The following is a 19978-nucleotide window of genomic DNA, read 5'->3' as shown; positions in this document are numbered from 1 at the left end:
CAACGAGCAGAGGAAATAACGTTATTTTTTAACAAAAAACAACGTTTATTCCTATGTTGTAGCCCATATAGAAACTGTGTTTTAGGGGGTGATCCATTGTCGGCCACATCATCGCTTACCACCAGGTGAGTTGGTGTACAAACGCTAATCTAATAAATACATAAAAAAACCTCAACTATAAACTATAGTAGACAAACTTGAGTTATAAACTTATTAAAAATAAAATGCGTCAATCGCCACAATCACGCCACCCGGTTACGTGGAAAATAACCACTTAAGTAGGTAGGTACTTTTACTCCTCTAACCACTTCTAACACCAACACTAGGCGACAAACTGCTAGCGTCCTCTATTGTTACATTTCTGAAATTTTGTGTGATACAAATTTACTGTTTGCTGCCATCTGTGGACTCAAAGCAAAAAAAAATGGTTTTGTTTATTTAATTTAATTGTTTACTAGGTATCTTCCTTTCAATTTTAGTCACATATAAATGTAAATTATTTTATTATAAAAGTATGCACTAAACAATACTATTTGATATTTGACATTTAAAAATGAATTGGTAGGAAATATAATTATTCGCCGGTCACCCCTGCGCGCAGCTGGCCACATTCTGCTGTCTCCGATTTCAGCAAGTATGTAAATGTCACATAATTTATTTTATTTTACAATTTTTATGTTATCAGCGGTCCGTATTGAGTTCTCGCGATCTCTCGTGTGTTTTGTGCTAATTTCTGTGACATAAATGTGATGGCGGCGCTGGGGGCTCCTAACCTCCGCGCGGCGCGCGCTCGCAACATCACGTAACGACGGGAGTGCCCTGATGGTGAGAAGAACCGCGATGGTGCTGAGTACCGAGTGGGCACAGGTTGAAGTCGTCGAGCTCACTAATGATGGAAACGGCCTGGGGTTTAATCTTGTAGGCGGACGCAGCACAGGGGTGGTCATCAAGTACGTGCTACCGGGCGGAGTAGCAGACAAAGACGGGCGGCTGCAGAGCGGGGACCACGTCCTCCAAGTCGGGTCTGTCAACCTGCGGGGCTTCACTTCAGAGCAGGTCGCTGCAGTGCTGCGCCAGGCAGGGCCTGCGGTGCGACTGCTGGTCGCGCGCCCGGCCGACCCTGCTGCAGCTTTACGCGCCCCGATTCCCGGGACTGCGCTGGTCCCTACTAAAATCCTCGGCGACCCCGAACTGCTGGACCGACACCTCATAGAAACTGGTTATGGTGCAGTGTATGACCTGTCTCAGTGCTTCACAGACTACATCAACTCTCAAAATGGTGTGGCTGAACCCAGTTTCGTGGCTGCAGCTGTCAGTGTGATTGGTGACAACCCTCAGCAGATCCCTGACCACCCCATCATATCTGATGCCATCTCACCCACCATCACTATCACTGTGCCTGTGGAGATCCCCAACGAGCCTGAGATTGAGATTGTTCATGTGGATTTAAATAAAAATGTGTATGGATTGGGAATAACTGTTGCAGGCTATGTGTGTGAGAAGGAGGAACTCTCTGGAATATTTGTAAAAAGTATTATAGAGGGCAGCAGTGCTGAGCAGAGTGGTAAGATTAGAATTAATGATAGAATTATAGAAGTTGATGGGACATCATTAGCAGATAAGACCAATCCCCAGGCAGTAGAAATTCTAAGAAACACAGGCATATCTGTGCACCTAGTTTTGGAGAGATACCTAAGAGGTCCAAAGTTTGAGCATCTTCAGCTAGCTATATTTAATGACGAGCGGCCCACATCTCCGTCACCTTCTACAACCACCTTGTCCTGGTTTCCAGTGCCTTCCCAAGCTGAAAACAGTACCATAGAAATTGAACCTGAACCTGAGTCTAACACAACTATTGACTCCAATGTGCTAGAAATTGTTGACACACAGGAACTTGTGGATGAACCAACTCAAGAAGAGTTGGACAGAAGATTCGATGAGATATTAGCTGTTGATAAAGAAGAAATAAAAAAGCGGTGGGAAGAAGAAATAGGCCCAGACAAAGAAATCCTAGTGGCTGAAGTAAGCAAGCTAGAAGGGTTGGGTATTAGCCTTGAAGGGACTGTGGACGTAGAAGGAGGGCAGGAAGTTAGACCTCATCATTATATCAGATCTGTGCTTCCTGATGGACCTGTAGGGCAGGAAGGTAGTCTTTCTGCTGGAGACGAGCTTCTAGAAGCAAATGAGTACCGACTCCATGGCTTGACCCATACAGAAGTAGTGAATATCTTGAAGAAGCTTCCAAATAGAGTGAGGTTAGTGTGTGCACGCAGTAGTATAGACAGCGGCCCACGGCCGCTTATAAACTTAGCTCCAGACAGAGAAGGGTTTGAAGCAAGAAAGATAATATCAGGCAGCCTGAATAACTTGACAACCCTTGTGAAGGCACAGTCAGACACATCGATCAACACATCGAGCACAGCCACATTGACAAACCATTCAGGCCATTCAAAGAAGTCCCGTTCTTTGGAGTGTGTGTCAGGTTTAGCCATGTGGCAAAGCAAAGAAGATATAGTGGAACTGTTTAAAGGTGATCAAGGGTTAGGTTTCTCCATATTAGACTACCAGGATCCTGTAGATCCTCAGGGTACAGTCATAGTGGTGCGTAGTCTAGTCCCTGGAGGTGTAGCTGAGAAGCATGGAGAGATATCACCAGGAGATCGAGTAATGTCAGTGAATGGTGTCAGTATTAAGAATGCTACCCTCGATCAGGCTGTGCAAGCTCTGAAGGGTGCCCCGAGAGGTATTGTAAAGGTTGGAGTAGCTAGGCCACTTCCTCCACAAGACTCTAAGTCAAAAAGTACCACTACACTGAACACGAAACCAAGTTAATTAAAGATTGTGGTGAATAAACTGTACTAGTCAAGTTGAGTCATATCTGTATGCTTTAGGGTCTACATATCGAGGAGTGGCAAGTGGCAGAGAGGATTCTGACATATTACATAGTGCCACAGTGACATATTATAAGTGTCTGTCCAAAAATATAATATTGCTTCATTTTGTGATTGCCAAAAATGGATTATACAATAGTAGAACAATTTTTGTTCCTTTTATTTAATACTCACATCTGTTATTTATTTAATCTGTTAGACAATATGTAAGTATGTCAGAAGTGTCTCCAGGGATAGTCAAGAAGTCAGTAGACGTAAGATACACAGAGGTTGCACGATGGAGCTCAAACTCGTATGATACAATAATAATTAACGCTTTACTAGTAATTATAGGAATATGTAAGACACAAAGTCATTTTAAAAGCACATTTTAAAATTATGCAATGAATTGTCTTGAAGTTTTGTAAATAATTTCTTGTACACAGTTATTGTAATGAAATACCTGGGCAGTTGGTATACAAAGTATTGGTTTTTTATCCATATTGTACTTCATCAACTGATATGTTGTGTAGCTAACTGGACAATGATTTATTTATGTTTCTTTTTTAATGTTTTACAAGAGTCCAAGACAGTCCATAGTAATTATACCTATGTACCTATAATAATTTTACACAAAATGTTCCCTGTATTGAACAATTGTTTTTTACTTTAGATTGTAATATCACGTATCTTGTAGATATTTACCTAAGGGAGCAATTATATAAAATAAATTTTATTGTAAATAGGAATATTCGAATCTCACTACACCTGCATTGAATAGTATTAATATAAATATACACATTTATAAATAAAAAAGGATTTGATTGTGAATTGAGTTCTTGCCTTTTATATTTTTTGTATAAAAATCTTAAACTATGTTGTAAGTATGTATATTTATAGTTTGCAAGTACATAAGGACCTGTATGAAAAATATTTACAAAGAAAACTAGTTTGTAATTGAGAAGTAATAAGATATAAATTTATTTGGAATCAGCTTCATTGTTAGGTACCTCAAAGCCTGTTAGATATAGAGGCAGTATGCATTTGTGTTTGTATGTATAATAAATATTGCACTTAACTAGGCGGGCACATGTGATATGAGTGGTAAATATAGGCTAATTATAATATGTTTGAAGAATATTGTACAAGTACTCACCAAATGGATCTTGGGCTATTTTATTGTAATACTGAGCTAGTTACTATTAGAATCGAACTATCTGAAATTTCGATACGATGGTCCAAGATAGCAAAACGATCTTTGTTTATGCATAATTTCTAGTATTATTTCGCATTTATGTTAACGACTCGTGAGCTTACTGATCTCTCAAGTAATCAATTTGTCACTCGGCAGATCTTATACATTTAATGTATGCACACCCGGTCAGCTCTCTGCATTATTTATGTGTCTATTGATTTTGTTTATATTGCTTACCAGCGCGTAATTACATAGATTCCAAACTCATGCGTATCTATTAAGCGCGTTTTGTAAACCTTCCAAATTTCATAACTGCAACTAATATCAAATTAACAAGATTTTTATTATGAATGTTGCCCCACAGTAGCTTTTATTAAATGTTTGTTTAAATAATAAAATAATGTTGTCTCGAGTCCTTACAACTGTAGTTAGTACCGAAGATAAATTTATGTAACGCGCTGTAGGTACTAACATTACCTTTTCAACTCAAGGGATTTTTATAGAATCCTCATTAAAGTATAATTATAGTTCCTGTAATTTCGCATAATATAGATTTCGGTAGATAATATTATGTTTGAATTAGGTAGATGACATGCATCAGTCTTATTTTTGTAGATTTTTAGTAATTTTATACATGACACTCGGTCTTAACTAATTGTAATACTTTGTATCTTCCCTCGATCGTGCCCATACATTAATGTAATAATTAAGCTTCACACACAACCTATGTAAATTCATAAACTGTAATAAAAGGTCTATCCCACTTTTGGGCTTGAATTAACATAAAGTAAAATGTCTTACACTTATGAAATGAATCACATATTGCCTAAAACATTTCAATGTTAAACAAAAGTACCTAATAATTAATAAAATCGTTTACATTACTAGTATTGGTTATATTATTTACTACGTAAACTTATTCCATCCATTAAATCGATGTGAGAAGCGGTTCTCCATTTCTCCAAGGCTATCGATGCCTATATCATAAACTACGATTTTGATTTATCAAAACTTTCCGCGTCTATTTTAGGAGCTCGCTCAATGCCGTCGAACTTTACCGCCGTGGAAAGTGTTTCCTAAGTGCCTCGGTATTTGTAACAATCTTTATTCTTATAAATAATGAAATACGTACGCAACGGCATCACTTCTAAATCCTAATATATTCTTGTTATACTCGGCTACATGCGTAGTTTGGTAGCTATTAACAATTCTGTGGATAGAGTGGGTAGAAACTAATCATGTCGCGGGTTCGATCCCTGGTTAAACAATGACTTTCATTGTTTTTCTTCTTTTTTATTTAAATTATTTTCAATTACAACTCAATTGTCTAGTGTCTAGAAAACTGGCGGACTTTCATCCAGTCAGTATTAGTAGGTATAGGTAAGTACATGCAAGACCACAAAAAAACATGTAAGCTTTGTATTTAAATGAAATATGCTTGATGGTACAATGATCGCGAGAGCGACCTCCAAGAAGCCTCGGGTTCGATTCCCAGGTCGGGCAAACAATCACTGGGTCCTTTTTTCGGTTTTTCGATAATTTCTCAGCAGTAGCACAGAGTCTACAAATGTATCCGATATAAGACAATTGGCCCCTAATTAGTTCACCCCTGTTACATGGGATTTGTTACACAAATTTTGAAAAGTGGGTGTACATTGTACTGTAGCACTACGTGCCGTAATGTGTACCTCTGCCTACCCTTTCCCTATACTTATACTCCGGCCTACCCCTTCGGAGATGAAAGGCGTAATGCCACTTACGATCAATGAAAAAAACTTTATGGTTGTGCTACGTCTCAAAAAGCAATCTAAACAAGATTTCTTAGAATGGGTTTGCTTAATTTGTTATTATTATAGTACTTCAACCAATCTATTTACGTATGATGATAACACAAAGTGGGAATAAGGAATAAAAAATAATTTAAAGCCTATCCACTGATGTAAAGATTTACTTCAAACATTATAATGTAGATGTATACTTATAGGTATTTACCTAATTCGAGCACACTCACATTATTACAATGAAGTGCAAAATAAATGGTACCTGCTTGAAACCCATTTACGGAATGTATAAAGGTGAATTTATACCTTGTAAACTTGGCCCCTAATTACCTATTAATTAATTAATGGAGCGCGAATGTGTGCAATCTTTGAAATTATACAAAAACGATCGATTCTATAGATATCGGCCGTTAACACATTCAGTGCCACCGACTCGCCCAGCGAGTTCAACGTTTTTGCTATTTCTTTCCAAAATGCAGGCGAATTTTCTGCTTAAAATAATACTGAAGACTAAACATACCCTTATCTAAAGTCTACGGCACTGAATGTGTTAACACCTTCACACCCTCCCGGTTTCTGGCGGCAAATGTAGGTTAGAATTTAGAACGGCGTGTACCTACGGGTGAATGCGTTATTTGAGGGGAGAAAAATCAACGATTGACACTTCCTGCCCTAGGGAAAGTAAGAGGGAATATCAGACTCTCAACCCCACTTGAAAGCATCCCGTTCCTCCGACTTCTTCGAGCCGAAGACCTGGAGCCCTGGGGCCTTAGTCTGCTATTACCATTGTGTCAGAATGGTCCGTCCCAGTGCCGGCGTTAGGGGGGGGCGACATGGGCCGATGGCCCAGGGCGACAAAGTCTGGGGGCGCCAAAAAAATTAAAAACTAAGTACTACTAACACTTGATATTGCTTCCCTCAAGTGGGCGCCACAATATTTTCGCCCGGGGTGTCAGTGGCCCTTACGCCGGCACTGGTCCGTCCCTCTTGCACTGATCAGTGATCGACCATTCTGACACAATTGTAATAGCAGACTAAGGCCCCTGGAGCCCTAGTTACTTGTAGGTAGTGCTTCTCCGCAACTCCGTGAATATATTTTGTGCAACAATATTGGGATAATAAGCAACAAGTAGGATGCTATTATCCTACTAAATCTATGACTAAAGCTCATCTGGGATTACTCTATTAACAGCATCCGTCAGATTTTTTCTAAGAATAACCTTTCTTATAGAAAACTAACAAAGCTGCATTTTTAAACGTTGACCTAAACTAGAATCTTATAGATTTGAAAAAGAAATCGAATTAGCCTTATTATCATAAGAACTTGAGACGGGATATTTACCATGTTTATTTATGTTATGTCTATGAGTTTCCGATATTTTGGCACTGTTGCAAGCGCCATGATCACAGTTCGTCCGTGATCATGACGATAGGTAAATACCCCGTCTTAAGTTCTCATGATAGTGTTAAGTGACCCGGAGGTCACTAGGAGATTGGAATCTCCGAAGGGATAGGCAGAGGTGCACATTATGGCAAATTTATGCTATATTTGTGTGGTCAATTACTTGTGCCCCGCAGTGTAGTATCACAGGTACTCGCGGAGTTTGCGTGATTTAATGACATTATGTTCTTGTATAATGTAACCACAGCCTAGCACAACAAAATGACATACTTTATTAGAATCTCAACCTTCTAGCCTTTGAAATAGAGTTAGAAATTAATTTAGACAGATTAGGGTAACTCGTTGTGCTGGCGTCAACGTGTTTATTTCTACCATAATTACGAACGTTTCCTACAAAAGATTAATCGAAGGCCACTTTTACAATCACAGCCCTTTGACAAGTCTCCAATTTATACCACAAACCGACAGGTTAGTACGGAAATAAAGATTTCTATCTTTAATGTATCTACCTAAGTACAGTAGGTACCTACATAATAATCAACCTTACTATTATGACTGCGATAAAATTAATAATGTCAATGTCAAAAGCATTTACTTCAATTACACCATTATCAGGTTTGAAAAATCACCATTATTTTAGTTTGGCGATCACAGTTTAATCATAGACGGGTCACTAGTTATAAAATATTAGCTACGCGTACACATGCGCGGTTTCACCCGCTACTCAGCTCCTTTCGATAGCAGCGTGATGTTTTGTAGTCTTACTCGATGAATGGAATAAACTCAAGTAACTAGTTTCAAGCCATGCTAGAAAGCTGCTCATGAATATGAGCCTCTAGTATGGTTGGAAACTAGTCGAGATCCTCGTCAAACAGTTAGGCGAGTGACCCGATACTTAATTTAGTACCTATGTCTCACGAAGGTTAATATAACATTACAGATCAAATTATTCCAGGTATGATCACCTAACCAGGGGTCTTAGTCTGCTATTACAATTGTGTCAGAATGGTCGATCATTGAGCAGTGCGAGAGGGAAGGCAGCTATGTAGGTTGTATAGCTCCGTCCCTCTTTCACTGCTTAATGATCGACCATTCTGACACAATTGTAATAGCAGACTAAGGCCCCTGGTCAAAGGATTATGACCTAACTCATGGAACATCACATTCTGCTCCTTAAAATACTTACGTTACAAGAGAATTCGTCGCGTCATGTTCTCATATCATAAGCATTTTTCCTCTATAATATTATTCGTTGTTGCTCAGCAGCTCTTCAGCAATGTGGGTGCCGAACATACCAGTTGTGATCGTGTCGACAGTGGCGGCCACAGCAGGAGGCCTCTGCTTGTTCAAGTAAGTACTAGCTACTCTAGGACAGCCATGAATGGTGGAAACAGGCTCTAACATCCTCTTACGAAAATCAAAATAATAAAAATAAGTGTATTTTTATCAAAGTCAACATTTATTGGGTCACCATCATCGTCAACAGCCTATAAGTGGCCACTGCTGACCGAAGACGGCATTAATCACCACGCTTGCTCAATGTAGATTGACGATTTCAAACTTATAATTGGTTATTATAAGCCCAGTTTTCCTCACGATGTTTCTTTCACTGTTTTTCAGTGGTGTCTAAATAAACTTAGAAAGGACGTAGGTATAACTCGTAAAGTCACGTTGGTACTTGCCGTTGGTAGGTTTCGAACTCGCAACCTTATACATGAGAAACGTGCGTCTTAGACCTCTGGGCCACCACAACTCATATCTATCTGTTAATCTAAAGGTTCTAGCTAAGACAACGTCAACACGTCATTACTTCGTAGTGAGTCTCACTCGCGTTCGCCTTTCGCTAGTTTGATAGTAACATTGCAGTATGATTCCAGAGACTTCTACGGCGGGCCTCCGTATGATAAGAACGTGAAGGCTGAAGGGAAGGTGGTCATTGTGACGGGGGCCACCAGCGGCATCGGTAGAGAGGCTGCCTGGGACTTCGCTAGACGTGGCGCTAAGGTAACATATATATTGGCCGAAGAAAAGTGATTGAAGAGAGAGAAGAAAAGATATTGGAAAGCATCATGTATAAAAAGATATATATTTTTTTTTTTATAATGATAATTGACTTATATCTTGCTAGTATGTACTTATGCAAGTATTCCATCATAATGTACATAGGTGTTAAAATACAGTATTTATCATTATGGACTATATTAACTCTGAAACACAAAGCTTCAAGCTTCTTGACTAAAAAAAAATCGAAATTTAAATCTCAAATATACCTAGATCTTTATCTTGGTCTGAGATCTCTTACTCGGTAATTATACCTACTAATATATACGCTACTCAATTTTAAGACGCTCTCATAACTAGTTCTGTCCCTATCAATTCTTTATAAAATGATAGAGATAGCACGATATTTAAGTGCAACTTAAAATTGAGTAGCATTGGAACATTCGGGCGATAGTGTGTATATGGTTATTGCGCAGGTGTTCATGGCCTGCCGCAACATGGAGACGTGCGAGGAGGTGCGGCGCGACATCGTGCTGGAGTCCAACAACAAGTTCGTGTACTGCCGCCCCTGCGACCTGGCCAGCACCGACTCCATCAGGAAGTTCGTTCAACGGTAATACCATATTTATATCACACTAGCTACTTCCGCGCGGTTTCGCCCGCTCTGCTCGGCTCCTATTGGTTATAGCGTGACGTTTTATAGCCTATAGCCTTCCTCGATAAATGCACTATCTAACACAAAAGGAATGATTCAATTCGGATCAGTAGTTCCGGAGATTAGCGCGTTCAAACAAACAAACAAACAAACTCTTCAGCTTTATAATATTATATATACTAGCTACTTCCACGCGGTTTCACCCGCTCTGCTCGGCTCCTTTTGGTCATAGCGTGATGTTTTATAGCCTATAGCCTTCCTCGATAAAGCACTATTCTAACACAAAAGGAATTATTCAATTCGGATCTGTAGTTCCGGAGATTAGCGCGTTCAAACAAACGAACAAACAAACTCTTCAGTTTTATAATATTAGTATAGAAGTATAGATACACACATTAATGGCCACTACTGACCAAAGTCCTCTTCTCGCATGCAGTAGGTTGAACATTAATCACCACGCTTGCTCAATGCAGGTTGGTGATTTCAAACTTATAATTGGAAATTATAAGCCCAGGTTTCTTCACGATGATTTTGTTCACCGTTTGTCAATGGTGTCTAAATAATCTTAGAAAGACACATTGGTACTAGCCTTTGGTTTCAAATCCGCACTCTCATGCATTCGTTGATATAATTGCTCTTGATGCTGGGGCCTTAGTCTGCTCCCTCTCGCACTGCTCAATGATCGACCATTGTGACACAATTGTAATAACAGACTAAGGGCCCTGTTCCGACCAGATTCAAGAGTGAGGAGCCTCAGCTGCACGTGTTGGTGAACAACGCGGGCGTGATGGAGCCGCCCGCCAGCGTGACGCGCGACGGCTTCGAGACCCAGCTCGGAGTCAACCACCTCGGACACTTCCTGCTCACCAACCTGCTACTGGACACACTCCAGGTACTGCGTGAAGTTACGCTTAGTTTTTTTTTTATGAGACATATAACACGGTAATCGAGCAGACGTATTACCTGATGGTAAGCAATCGCCGCCGCCCATGGACACTTGAAACACCAGAGGCTTTACAAGTACGTTACCGGCTTTTTGGGAGTTAGGAATTTAAGGGTTGTTGTTCGGGAATGGGGATGGGGAAGATTGGGAAGGGGGGAATTGGGCCTCCGGTAACCTCACTCACACAACGAAACACAACGCAAGCGTTGTTTCACGTAGGTTTTCTGTGAGGCCGTGGTATTACTCCGGTCGATCCGGCCCATTCGTGCCGAAGCATGGCTCTCCCACACTTTTACTAGGGGGTTCACACACTTTTACTCCCACACTTTTACTAGTTAGGCTCAACATCATACTTGGCTAGTCTTAGTACTAGAGGATGTTATTATCATACCTACATAAGTACACTAGACACCATTCGAGACTCTGATTTCGATTAAGTCACGTTTCTGTTACTTGATAAGTGAAACAATTTGTTTATTAATTTGTCTGTCCCACTAGAATCTAGCGGGTACACAAAAAACAAACATAAACTATAGATCAGTTGAGAGAGGATTTATATTACAAGCTTAACATTATTGCGCTTATATTAATCTCATCAAAAACTTTTGTATTCTATTCGCTCATATTTGAGAGAGATGTAATATATTTTAAATTTTTTTTTATCATTTTAAGGAACAGCAAACAGTTACATTGTAAAATCTTACAACTAATATAACAATGACTTGTTGTGGTCATAATGTAACCCACAACGCTATCCACAGGTAAACATAAATATTTAGAAATGAAGAATTCTAATCGCTAGGAACATTATTAGCAGTACGTGTAACAAATAATGAGAGTATTGTTGTGTAAACATGACTATGAGCATAATATATTTATAAAGAAAGAGGAGTTTAAAGATAAAGACAAAATGACAAAATTAAAATTGCTGTTATAAAGTGGTTTGGGTATTAAGTAGGGAACTGTGAAGGAGACTTTTGAACTTATTTATGCTACAATTAAAAGTATCTATGTCTACAAAGGAGGTTTAATAAATGGTTAGTGGTCGTTGTTCCCCAGGAGTCGGCCCCCAGCCGAGTGATCACGGTGTCAGGCAGCGTGCACCACCGCGGACAGATCAACAAGGACGACCTCAACTTCACACACAAGTACGACGCGCCCGCTGCGTACGCGCAGAGCAAGCTCGCCAACCTACTGTTTGTTAGGGAACTTGGCAGGAGGATGTTGGGTAACTATCCATTCTGTACTTACTGCCTTCAACTTTTTTTTTTTAACTTTGCCCCACATTAGGATTTACTCCTGTGTCGTGGGTGCGTTTACAAACATACAAGTTCACATACACATGACACCCAGACCCAAAACAACAATTTGTGGATCACACAAAGAGTTGCTCCGTGCGGGAATCGAACCCGCTACCCGTTGCGCGGCAGCCAGTTGCCCAGCCACCGCACCAACCGTGCAGTCATAACTAATTATACCAAAGGAATCAAAAGTTCAATGTTCCCCCTAATCCAGGTACTGGCGTGTCAGTGGTGGCGGTGGACCCAAGCCTGACAGACACCAACATCACCCGCCACATGTCGATGATGAAGAGCGTCTCCCGCTACGTGGTGTACCCGATATTCTGGCCCTTCATGAAGTCCGCCAAGATCGGCAGCCAGGCCATCGTCCACGCCGCCCTGGACCCGGCGCTCAGTGACTGCTCAGGGGATTACTATGTGTACGTACCAATTTCGGAAATGGTTTTGTTATCATATTAAGTTTATAACTACTTTCACTGGGCAAGAAGCCACATTTTTGGGTTTATGTAACTGATGCCCGAATACTCAAACGCTACTCAATTTTAAGACGCTCTCAAATATAGTTCTGTCACTATCAGTTTTTTATAAAATGACAGAGATAGCACGATATTTAAGTACAACTTAAAATTGAGTAGCGTTTGAGTATTCGAGCGTTACCTAGATGTAGCCTTAGGCCTCGTTCACCCTCCCGGAGCTGCGGACAACGTAAAAGGTTACCGGGGCTCCGGCTCAAAGCAGGAGAAGGAACGGGGTGGTTTTTAGTCAGTAAGAGTCTGACACTCCCTCTCGCCTCACCTAGGGGCCTCGGGAGAAGTCATTGGATGATTTTCCCCCCTCAAAAAAAAAAGGCCTCGTTTACCCTCGAAAAAACGATCAACACATTTTTTTTAATAATATTGTTTGCAGTGATATGAAGAAGAAGGAGCCTTCGAAGTTAGCGCAGGACTACGAGCTGGCGAGCTGGCTGTGGAAGGTCAGCGAGAAGTGGACCAAACTCGACCAACACAAGGCTGCGCTTGCGCAAGCCAAAGCCGCGTGATACATAGTCTCGAATAATACAATAATCTATAATTCAACTCTAAGATGTCATACTACGTCTCGAGGTTAAAGGGTGTTTCTTTAAAAAATATTAAACATAGAACCTTTTAATTGCGCGCCGTTCATGATTATGCGCCCCTGACACAGCTTGAAACTAGTCGAGTTACCTCGTCAAAGTGAAAATGTGTATGTACAACATAGCGACGCATTTTGTGGAGTATTAACTTAAAAATTGTGCTTTTAAATCTTTAAACCGTTTAAAGCAATATAATTACAATACCATATTGATGATTACTTAGTAAGATGCTTAGCAATCCATAGGGATAATTATTTTAGTACATTATAAATGTATTTTTTTCAAAGAGCACCCCTTACAAGTTGATGTAATACTGAGACAAACAGACTTACATAGTGACAAAGACTTTGCAAAATGACTATTTTATGTATGGAGTGAATGAAACTGTACAAGCATTTAATATGTTATTTAGTTTTTAGTTATATTGTTAATAAATTGTAGAATTATACTTATTGCCTTTTATTAGACACGGAGGCATTGTTTCACGCCGGCGTACTGTGAGGCCGTGGTACCACTCCGGTCGAGCCGACCCATTCGTGAAGAATCTGTTACGTATAATAAGCCAAGAGTTTTAAATGAAAAGAAAGAAATCTTATATTTAAAATGAATTTATTATTGTAAAAACATGTTCAGGGCATATTTTGTCACCTCTAAGTCAGCTTTAAACGTTATTTTCTTAAAAAAAAACCTTATTTGCATATATCAATGTACACATAAAATTAATAATAATAAAATGAACTTGTATGTTTGTAAACGCACCAACGACACAAGAGAAAATCGTAGTGTGGGGCAATGTGTGGTGTGATCACCCAAACCCCGCACAATTTATGGATCACGCAGATTTGCTCCGAGTGGCTCATACAGCGAATAAACAACATGCACACTACTGCCATCTGGCGACCAAAAATACTATTACTAACACTCCATATTTACCAAAGATATATCTTACTTACAGGTGGCAAAATATACTTCATTAAAATACTAATGATTATCGGATAATAGCTCAACGATTGTCCTTCAGCCATTAGAACCAATCTATACTAGCAGCAGAGTTGAAACGTATCAAAACGTCTAATAGCAAATTACACTTTATCTCCGCGACGTAAGGCACATATTCAGTCTTCTTACTTTGCAGATATAAGGGTCAATTTTCAATGACGTTCACTGGCACACTCAGACACATTTAATGATTACTTAAACTATTCCTTAGTAACGATTTTGTATGGAAAACAATTGCTAAGGACTGGGTTAAGTAACCATTAAATGACTGTTGGCGGTTTGATGTATTTCGGCTCTGCGCTAATACGAATTGAGCCAAAGCTAAGTCCAAGATTCAAGTCTTAACATTTGTCTTAGGGAGTGAAGCAGGATCGACATTATATTAAATATTTACAATTTCAAATATAATGTAATTACCAGACAAGCAGCATATCAATTACTAAGCTACTTCAACGGATTTACAACCTTATTCTTGTGTAATAAAGTTCTAAATGCGTTAACAAACTATAATAGTTTCATGATGGTGTTTGTACAACGGAAAATCATGGTATACTTTTTTATTAAAACTTTAATAGCTTTAATCTAGGTACGGATCAAAGAGGAGGAATTGAAAATTATTTTTAAACATATATAGAGAACTGACCGACAGACAGACATTTTTAATATTTTAATAATTTGTTGGTAGGCAGAGGTGCACATTACGGCACGTAATGCCACTATACAATGTACACCCACTTTTCACCATTGGTTTTATAAGTCCCATGTAACTTATAATATTTAAGTTATAATTTTTATTGGCTCCTAGATCCGACCTTGGTTAGTAAATATACTTTTCCCAATAATAACTATATATTACGTATATACAGTAGAGGAAAAGTATACGCAATAATATAACATTTATTTAATTCAGGAGGCTGGCAACATTGGAAGTATTGCCAGCGAGCGTCGTATACAAATTAAATAAAATATACACTCTGTTGATTTGAAAGCTTATATTAAATAATAATTAATAACTAAATAACTTAAAATTAATATATTCTATATACAATGTCATTAATTGAGTTAAATCATTTGAAACTTTTATATAGACAGTGTCGCCATCTGTTTAGTATTTGAGAAATTTTACGTTTTGGTAAGATGGCGGAGTTTCAGACAGAAAAAGAAAACCGGACGGAGTAAAACAAGTATTTATGTTAAAAATTAATATCTTTTAAGCATTGTAGAGTGTTATTTACTTTGTATTAAAGTTACTTCTAAGATCAAACACTTATTATAATCAATAAATAAGCTTTTAAAATCTCCTAATCCGGTTTATTAGGTACAGCGGAGTCGCGGCGAGGACACTAAAAATAAATAAATTTAAAATGAACCTTATGTCGTCGTTTTTAAGGTCAACGTTATATTGATTTATTTTCAGTATCTTTGCCGCGCCGGTGTGCACTGGGTCATACGGTAAAAACTGCGTAACAACAAATCACAAAAAACTAAACTAAACAGTCAAACTAACAACAAACGATTTCCAGTCTTATACACATATCAAGAAGGTACAAAATTACTTCTTGACGGGCACTCTGGTCGAAGAATAGCGTCTGCGACCAGGGGTTAAGGGTTATTCCCATATCGAGGAGTGGAACTCTGGTCTGTCGAAGAGTAGTTCCCGGGGCTGCAGGGGCTCTGCCCTCGGGTGCTGGTGCAGGAGCTGCAGGACTCCGGTCCCGATGGCGGCGGGGACCCCGAGGATGATGGACTCCGACACCCCCTCGATGCAGTCCGTCTGCCCGTAGTAAGCCGCGTCGAACAAGTGATCCGCCGTCTTTTCAAACTGTTCAAATCAAATAATTAATTTATTTTCATTATACACGAAAATATTATAACAATTTTCTAGAAAAAGCTACTGCTTCGTTGGTCCAGTCGTAAATGCGACTGACGGACAAGAGGTTTCGGGTTCGATTCCCGGGTCGGGCAAAGTATAACTGAAGCATTTTTAGGTTTCAAAAATTTCTCAGAAGTAGCACGGAGTCTAGAATTGTGCCCAGTATATGGCAATAGGCTCACCCCGTATTACATGGGACTTATAACACAAATGGTGAAAAGTGGGTGTACATTGTATAGCGCCATTACGTGCCGTAATGAGCACCTCTGCCTACCCCTTCGGGAATAAAAGGCGTAACGTTGTTGTTGTAGAAAAAGAGAGAGGTAGAGCCGCATTTATTTAAAAATAAAAACTTAAATACACACTGAACGCCAATAGTCACTAGCCATTTAACCAAAATCAACCTTAAAAGCGAAACATTCCAAATTGCTACTCACACTGGCCAAGTTAAGCACGGACTCCTTCATCCTGGCGAGGCCGTATCTGGTGATGCCTAGGACTTCGCCCCTCGCGGTCATCTGCCCGGCCAGGAGTTCCACGTGGCGGCGGTCCACGCTCATACCGTGACCTTCCATCACGGCCTGGATCTCGCTGATGATGGTAGACTTCGCAGCCTCTATGCCTAACGTGTGGAATACCTGCGCAAGACAATAAATACATATATTTATTTAAAATCCTCTAAAATTACATTTTTAAATACTACAAAATAAAAATAATATTTTAAAATATAAAAATAGGAGCCGACCAGTAGCGGGAACATGGTCCAAGCATGGACAGAAACCTCCTCACAATACGTGCCGTTTCGAGGAGTACTGCCTTCTGCATCAGGCCCTTGATCCATCCGCCCAACCCCAGCCTCCTAAGGTGGTTGTCGAGGTGTTAAATTATTTATTTAAAATCCTCTAAAATAAACATTTTTAAATAATACAAAATAAAAATAATATTTTAAAATATAAAAATAGGGTATTAATCCGTTGGCCGACACGACTATCGGCACAACGATAGCCGAATCCACATTCCACATGTCGACAACCTCGTGAGCCAAGTCAAGATATTTTATTTATTTACAATAAATTATTAATAGTTTATGTAATGTAAATTTTTCGAGGATGCTCGATTATTTTCGATGCACACCGGGGTCTATAATCATAAGTATGCTCTGACGCCAACGAAGACATAGTAAACTGACTGAACAGTGGCTGGGTAACTAGCTGCCACGCTACGGTTTCGATTCCCGCACGGAGCAACTCTTTGTGTGATCCACAAATAGTTGTTTCGGGTCTGGGTGTCATGTGTATGTAAAATTGTATGTAAACATACCCACAACAGAAGAGTCGTCGAGGGTAATATAAATATACTGCTAGTTGGGCAACGTATAAAAAAAACTAGTCGAGGGTAATATAAATATACTGCTAGTTGGGCAACGTTTAAAAAAGAACTAGTCGAGGGTAATATAAACATACTACTAGTTTATAATATGTCAATTATATAGTAAAAGTAAATGTGTTGTTGTTTTATTACAGTAGTAAGTACGAACCTCGAGTATATTGTTGGAGGTGGTCTTCCTGCCGTCCACCCCGTAGGTGGCGATGACGTCACGCAGCCCGTCCCCCTCCACACACAGCTTGTACCTATGACAATAACAACCATTTTTAATTACTACTAGGTTAGGTAGGACCTATTATTGCATCAAGTTACAAAAATAATTTATCTCAATTCGGATATTACCGCGACCAAAGAAACAAACTCAACAGTTTTATAACAATAACTAGCTGCATCCATGCTCGGTTCCTATTCATAGTAGAGTGATGTCCATGATGATGATGTTTTTTTTTTATTGTGATAAAAATAAAATAAATGAGAATACAAAAAAGTTTCTTTGGGAAAGTTGTTTGTAATCATGAGTACAATCACGTGTTTAAATATCGTTCACTAATTACCTGTCACCCTATATAACCTTCGTCGACTAATCAAAGCAAAAATATTTACTCATTTCGAATCAACGCCAAACAAACAAACAAGCTCTTCAGCTTTATAATATACGTAATAAATAATACTAGTGGTCGCCTAGTGGTAATTCGACCATATACGATTTAATTTACAATACCACTTAACATACGTTCAAGGATAATTTTTATTTAACGAATTGCTATTGGTTTTGTAAAATTCAAATTAATATATTCCGGCCCATCATGAACAGGAAAACTCTATTCATATGAGACGTGAGAATATCATCGCAATGTCTGTCGATTTTGACGTTTTGTCAAATACGATCAGATACTATGCATGGTAGTGTGTGTAATGTTTTATTTATTGATTTAAAGTACTTTATAAGCATTATTTTTGAAAAATATTAGCGTTATGCACTTCTCCTACACATAAACTAAAATTGTACCGAATTTTATGCTACGTCCGCGCAATTTTCGTAAAAAGTGGTCCAAAGTTTTTGCATCACGTATTAATATATAGATAGTATAGATTATGTGATTGATGTACAATTTAAGCACTATACTGTATTTGATTTTTCTGTTTCATAACTATCTTATCTAAAAATCATATGGACACTAGGTATGCCACTAGTGTATGACACTAGGTAGTGTTGTTGGTAGTTATTGGCTCACAGTCCAACTTTCTGTTCCTAATATGTTTCTTTTAGCTGTAAGCCCTTCATGTTCCTTAAATAAAATAAAAAAAACACTTACGTGGGCACGCTGTCGGTGTCGTTGCAGGCGATGACGGCGCGCGCGACCTGCGGCAGGCCCTTGACGACGACGGCGGGCAGCTGCCGCGCCAGCTGCTGCAGCGCCAGGTTCAGCCAGCCGCCCTGCTTGCACGCCTCCGCGGACACCTTGATGGCCCACTCCGACACTATGTGCACGTTGCCCGGCTTTATCTTCAGCTTCGATGTGCATATTCTGGCGAAAAAATTGTATTTTTTTAGTAATTGTTTAGTTTATGAGCCCCAGTATGGCTTGAAATCAGTCTAGTTGTAACTTGTGAAAAGTGGGTGTACATTGTATAGCGGCATTACGTGCCGTAATGTGCACCTCTGCCTACCCCTTCGGGTGATAAAGGCGTAACGATATAACAAAAGAACAAAAAAGATATATTTTATCAGAAGACTAGTCTTCCCCTAGTTATAGTGCGTATGAAACGCGTCTACTTACGAGTAGACGATGGACTCGACGTTGACCTCCAGACAGAGCAGTCGGATCCTCTCCGCGTCCAATCGGATGAGCAGGAAGCACTCGTTAGGCAGGTACATCTCGTCGATGTATGTCGTGATCTGAGGACGTTACACAGTTATACATACATGGCTATAGGCGTAGCCAGGTTTTAGTATCGGGAGGGGTTCGAGAAAGTCGACTCATTAAATGTGTGACCAAAAAAAAAATCCTCCTCTCCTCCTCCATCCTTCATACATGAGAAAAAAAAAACAATTTATGTAATATGTAATAAACAGATTCATAGGTAGTCATGGAGACCTTTGCCAAACAGGGGATGTACTATGTTAAGTAGAAAAATAACGCTCTGTAATGTCTAGGTACGCATTTTTCGGGGGGGGTTTCAACCCCCAAACCCCTCCCCCTGGCTACGCCTATGTACATGGCTCATTACATGCAATGTAGCTTGAGGATTGATGGCAAAACCCTCTGGGGATTGTTTAAAGATCCGGAGCTGCGGACTGCCTAGCGGATTACCGGGGCTCCGGCTCAAAAACCAGGAGTAAGCACAGGCCGGTTGTTAGTGAGTAAGAGTCTGCCACTCCCTCTCGCCTCACCCAAGGCGGAACAAGAAAGTGGATGTTTGGTCCCCCTTAAAAATGAAGGGGGAGTGCTAAGAC

At 39.6% G+C, this 19978-nt stretch overlaps 3 protein-coding genes across 4 annotated transcripts in view; 2 read left to right on the top strand and 1 right to left on the bottom strand.

Moving 5' to 3' along the window:
* Nucleotides 1-489: 489 nt before the first annotated feature.
* LOC118275700 (retinol dehydrogenase 13-like) lies at nt 490-13710 on the top strand. 2 transcript variants are annotated; one of them, XM_050695425.1, is made up of 8 exons: nt 490-634; nt 8515-8598; nt 9126-9252; nt 9726-9862; nt 10640-10796; nt 11907-12075; nt 12363-12567; nt 13055-13710. In XM_050695425.1, the coding sequence occupies exons 2-8, from the start codon at nt 8525-8527 to the stop codon at nt 13185-13187; spliced, it is 1002 nt and encodes a 333-aa protein (XP_050551382.1). In that variant the 5' UTR covers nt 490-634; nt 8515-8524; the 3' UTR covers nt 13188-13710. The 2 variants fall into 2 exon arrangements, with proteins under 2 accessions (XP_050551382.1, XP_050551383.1); XM_050695426.1 differs by having other exon boundaries at nt 504-634; nt 8512-8598.
* Nucleotides 612-4952, top strand: LOC118275699 (patj homolog). The gene has a single exon (XM_035593762.2). The coding sequence runs from the start codon at nt 823-825 to the stop codon at nt 2830-2832; it is 2010 nt and encodes a 669-aa protein (XP_035449655.1). The 5' UTR covers nt 612-822; the 3' UTR covers nt 2833-4952.
* A 144-nt stretch (nt 13711-13854) lies between the features above and the next one.
* The window catches only part of LOC118275698 (DNA-directed RNA polymerase III subunit RPC1), a 29467-nt gene continuing 23343 nt past the window's right edge, over nt 13855-19978 (bottom strand). Inside the window, exons 23-27 of the mRNA XM_035593761.2 lie at nt 19302-19420; nt 18837-19049; nt 17672-17765; nt 16572-16772; nt 13855-16083 (exon numbers count right to left, since the gene is read on the bottom strand). Coding sequence (XP_035449654.2) covers nt 15871-16083; nt 16572-16772; nt 17672-17765; nt 18837-19049; nt 19302-19420 — 840 coding nt within the window. The 3' untranslated portion in view covers nt 13855-15870. The remainder of the gene's footprint in view (nt 16084-16571; nt 16773-17671; nt 17766-18836; nt 19050-19301; nt 19421-19978) is intronic.

The sequence above is a fragment of the Spodoptera frugiperda genome, chromosome 8 (assembly GCF_023101765.2).
Source record: "Spodoptera frugiperda isolate SF20-4 chromosome 8, AGI-APGP_CSIRO_Sfru_2.0, whole genome shotgun sequence".
NCBI lineage: Eukaryota > Metazoa > Arthropoda > Insecta > Lepidoptera > Noctuidae > Spodoptera > Spodoptera frugiperda.
The sequence above is the reverse complement of the archived record's forward strand: the minus strand, read 5'-3'. Positions and strand labels throughout refer to the sequence as shown.

Bases quoted from the DNA above. Each gene is read 5' to 3' on its own strand.
- LOC118275699 (XM_035593762.2), top strand. From the start codon at position 823: ATGGTGAGAAGAACCGCGATGGTGCTGAGTACCGAGTGGGCACAGGTT.
- LOC118275700 (XM_050695425.1), top strand. From the start codon at position 8,525: ATGTGGGTGCCGAACATACCAGTTGTGATCGTGTCGACAGTGGCGGCC. The intron at 9,863-10,639 runs GTAATACCATAT...TGTTCCGACCAG, and splicing joins ATCAGGAAGTTCGTTCAACG to ATTCAAGAGTGAGGAGCCTC. The intron at 12,076-12,362 runs GTAACTATCCAT...CCCCTAATCCAG, and splicing joins ACTTGGCAGGAGGATGTTGG to GTACTGGCGTGTCAGTGGTG.